The 4,417-nt window shown below is 39.4% G+C and overlaps 1 protein-coding gene across 1 annotated transcript in view; it reads right to left on the reverse strand.

The window, feature by feature from the left end:
- Positions 1 to 2,372, reverse strand: part of LOC117953950 (prohibitin-2-like) — a 27,119-nt gene extending 24,747 nt beyond the window's left edge. Inside the window, exons 1-3 of the mRNA XM_034887366.1 lie at positions 2,261 to 2,372; positions 838 to 967; positions 152 to 236 (exon numbers count right to left, since the gene is read on the reverse strand). Of these exons, the coding sequence (XP_034743257.1) occupies positions 152 to 236; positions 838 to 967; positions 2,261 to 2,281 (236 nt within the window). The 5' untranslated portion in view covers positions 2,282 to 2,372. The remainder of the gene's footprint in view (positions 1 to 151; positions 237 to 837; positions 968 to 2,260) is intronic.
- Positions 2,373 to 4,417: the final 2,045 nt, after the last annotated feature.

Genomic DNA, 4,417 nt, shown 5'->3' on the forward strand with positions numbered 1-4,417 from the left:
TGAGGTGGAGGAGAGGTCTCTGACCTGAAGTAGAGGTCTCTAACCAGAGGTCTCTAACCTGAAGTAGAGGTCTCTAACTAGAGGTCTCTAACCAGAGGTGGAGGAGAGGTCTCTAACCTGAAGTATAGGTCTCTAACCAGAGGTCTCTAACCTGAAGTGGAGTCCCTCTGAGAGGACCGTGTCCATCTGCATCCCTCCGATCCTGTTGAAGATGATCGCTCGCTGTCCTCCTTCAACTGCAAGACACACACACGCATCACGTCTGAGCTCCACCGAATAACACACTAAAAACAACAATAACACACTAAAAACAACAATAACATAAGAATAACACACTAAAAACAACAATAACACACTAAAAACAACAACACACTAAAAACAACAATAACATAAGAATAACACACTAAAAACAACAATAACATACTAAAAACCACAATAACACACTAAAAACAACAATAACACTAAAAACCACAATAACATAAGAATAACACACTAAAAACAACAGTAACACACTAAAAACAACAGTAACACACTAAAAACAACAGTAACGTACTAAAAACCACAATAACAACACACTAAAAACAACAATAACACTAAAAACAACAATAACATAAGAATAACACACTAAAAACAACAATAACACTAAAAACCACAATAACATAAGAATAACACACTAAAAACAACAATAACATACTAAAAACCACAATAACATAAGAATAACACACTAAAAACAACAGTAACACACTAAAAACAACAGTAACGTACTAAAAACAACAGTAACACCCTGCGGTGCCTTGCTCCAGAGCACCTGGCAGTGCCCAGGAGGCGGTGGCCTACCTGTGTATGTTGCTTCCTTGACCCCGTAGGCCAGCGCTCCAGCTCCGATCAGCAGCTTGAGTCCGATTCCTGCGCCCCGAGATCCTGCAGACATCCTGGCTGCTATCTGCCGCAGCTGCTGCAGGAAACCCTGAAACACAGACACGGCTTTCAGACCTTTAGCACCGACATGTTGACGCGGAAACACAGAATCTGATATTTTGTTTTATTGGCAGGTAAGAAGCACTTCCAAGGAGTTTGGTGCATACATGAAAACAAAGGAAATAGACAGACAAGCACACTAAAATGGCTGATTTGGGCAGAAAAGTCCTTAATAGTTGAAACTGGTTACACAGTCATGGGTGACCTTTGTACCGATGGGTGATCATGAAGGTCGACACCTCCCAACGACTGTTCCCGGCCACAAAAACATTTCATATGTGCGCAGCGTCGCGGGCAAAGCTCCATTCAAAAGTCCGGTTGTTTTAACATTTACTAGCAGTTAAGCAAATTACTCATATATGTAGACGTCACAAATGACCTGTTATACATTTATAAACTCTAATCTTTAAATCGGCTTTCAGATAACCCCTCAAAGCGTAATTACTGTGGTAGAATATCAGCATTTTGCTTGTACTACTTCTGGGTGTCAACCGCCGTTTAACATGTGTCGCAGCATCACGACCAATCTCCGTTCACGCGTTCGTTGCTTTAACATTGCCTGGCACAAAAGCAAATTAATCACACATCCAGACATCGCTGATGTTCTGTTCTTAATTTATTAGGTCTACTCTTTCATTCGGCTTACACATAAACAACAAAGCGCCGTTAGTTGGATAGAATATCACATTTCCAAATGGTTGCTCGTAGTATTTGTGGATGCCAACCGCCGAGTAACATAAGCGGATTCAGGTGCATCACTTGGCACAAATACTGTTTGTGAAGACGGCTGAGCAGCTTAATGTACTACAGGGTATGCCGAATTGAAGAGTATATCCTATAAAAGTCTAGACATGCGGAAAGCATTCATTACAATGCGCGTGCATGTTTCAATTAGCGAGTGAATGTTAATTTGTTAGATTTTACAACGGAAACTGGCGTCATCGATTACTGTAGTGAACAAGGCTTACTACAGACATTGGTTTGTGAAATGTAAGCAAACCGACATTAATATGTTTAAAAAAAAGGATATTCCTTTAGTATCAGTCTTTATATTTGACCTGAGGCTTAAATAATACAACTTACCTAACACTGACTGTAACTGTAAGCTAACGTTAGCTTATCAGCCTGATTCACGTGGATGACTTGTCGTTTTAAAAACGCTAAATGCTAATTATGTCAGGGACGGGCGAGTAAAGAACTACAAACGGCCGCGCGGTGTGACCGAGCTGAAGGCACGAACGTGATGTGTTAATTCATTCAAAGTTGAAAAAGAAACACTTACACCGGGATCTTTATTCGCCATGCTCGTCCTCTTCGTCTGTTAGAAAACCAGTGAAGAAGTACACCAAGGTCACGCTTGATGACGTACTTCCGTGTGCGCTGGGCAGCATGGGAAATGTAGGATTCCACCGATGTGATGTTTTATTTTTTACCGTCAATGATAATGAATGAGTTGATTGTTGTCTGTTACAAAGTGATGTACTTTAACATGTACTTCTATACTGAAATATAAAGTAAATTCTTCCTTCTATTACCCTTTTTATGCTGTTTTTAACATTTTTGGATGCAGTTTTAACACTTTTTGATGCAATTTTTAACACTTTTTGAGATTTTTTCGCGTTATAATCGCTTTTTGTCGCCACCTTTTCATCACCTATTTGTCGCCTATTTGATGCCTATTTGATGCCTTTGTTGTGGTCTTGTTGTCATGGTAACTGCAGACGTGGGACTATGGTGACCTGGTCCTCAGGTCTCTGCAGGGTAAATCCAGACCCCTAGCTAGACTATCTGTCCGGTCTGGGTCCCTGTTGACGACCAGGGTTACAGAACATCGGCAGAAACTGTTTTGTTGCCTTTTTGTCTAATTTTCGTCGCTTTTGTTCAGGCCAAAAATGTAGGAAAAATGCGCCAAACGCCTTTGAAGAAAGCGTAAAAAATGTTACAAATAACCCGACAAACGCATCAAACGCATCAAAAACATCAAACGCATCAAACGCATCAAACGCATCAAACGCATCAAAAACATCAAATACATCAAACGCATCAAAAAGTAAAAAAAACAGAATGGTGTCAGAAGAAGTAGAATAAGAAATATCTGTCCAATAACAGTTTAATAACAGGATTAGTAAGTATACACTAGAGTGTAGTTGTACAGCTGTTGTGTAGTTGTTGTGTAGTTGTTGTGTAGTTGCAGAGCTGTTGTGTAGTTGTTGTGTAGTTGTACAGCTGTTGTGTAGTTGTAGTTGTTGCAGAGCTGTTGTGTAGTTGCAGTTGTTGTGTACTTGTAGTTGTTGTGTAGTTGTTGCAGAGTTGTTGTGTAGTTGCAGTTGTTGTGTAGTTGTTGCAGAGCTGTTGTGTAGTTGTACAGCTGTTGTGTAGTTGTTGTGTAGTTGTACAGCTGTTGTGTAGTTGTAGTTGCAGAGTTGTTGTGTAGTTGCAGAGCTGTTGTGTAGTTGTAGTTGCAGAGTTGTTGTGTAGTTGTACAGTTGTTGTGTAGTTGCAGAGTTGTTGTGTAGTTGTACAGCTGGTGTGTAGTTGTTGTGTAGTTGTTGTGTAGTTGTTGCGTAGTTGTAGTTGTTGTGTAGTTGTAGTTGTTGTGTAGTTGCACTACAGCTGTTGTGTAGTTGTTGTGTAGTTGTTGTGTAGTTGTAGTTTTTATTTGTTGTGGCGTTGTAGTTGTTGTCTAGTTGTACAGCTGTTGTGCAGTTGTTGTGTAGTTGTAGTGTGTAGTTGTACAGCTGTTATGTAGTTGTTGTGTAGTTGTAGTTGTTGTGTAGTTGTAGTGTGTAGTTGTTGTGTAGTTGTAGTTGTTGTGTAGTTGTTGTGTAGATGTTGTGTAGTTGTTGTGTAGTTTTAGTTGTTGTGTAGATTTTGTGTAGTTGTTGTGTAGTTGTTGTGTAGTTGTAGTTGTTGTGTAGTTGTTGTGTAGTTGTAGTTGTTGTCTAGTTGTTTTGTAGTTGTAGTGTGTAGTTGTAGTTGTGTGTAGTTGTAGTTGTTGTGTAGTTGTTGTGTGTAGTTGTAGTTGTTGTGTAGTTGTAGTTTTAGTTGTTTTGTAGTTGTTGTGTAGATGTTGTGTAGTTGTAGTTTTAGTTGTTGTGTAGTTGTTGGGTAGTTGTTGTGTAGTTGTTGTGTAGTTGTAGTTTTAGTTGTTGTGTAGTTGTTGTGTAGTTGTTGTGTGTAGTTGTTGTGTGTAGTTGTAGATGTTGTGTAGATGTTGTGTAGTTGTTGTGTGTAGTTGTAGATGTTGTGTAGTTGTAGATGTTGTGTAGTTGTTGTGTAGATGTTGTGTAGTTGTTTTGTGTAGTTGTAGATGTTGTGTAGTTGTTGTGTAGTTGTTGTGTAGTTGTTGTGTAGTTGTAGTTGTTGTGTAGTTGTTGTGTAGATGTTGTGTAGTTGTTGTGTGTAGTTGTAGATGTTGTGTAGTTGTTGTGTAGATGTT

This window comes from Etheostoma cragini, chromosome 12 (assembly GCF_013103735.1).
Source record: "Etheostoma cragini isolate CJK2018 chromosome 12, CSU_Ecrag_1.0, whole genome shotgun sequence".
Lineage (NCBI taxonomy): Eukaryota > Metazoa > Chordata > Actinopteri > Perciformes > Percidae > Etheostoma > Etheostoma cragini.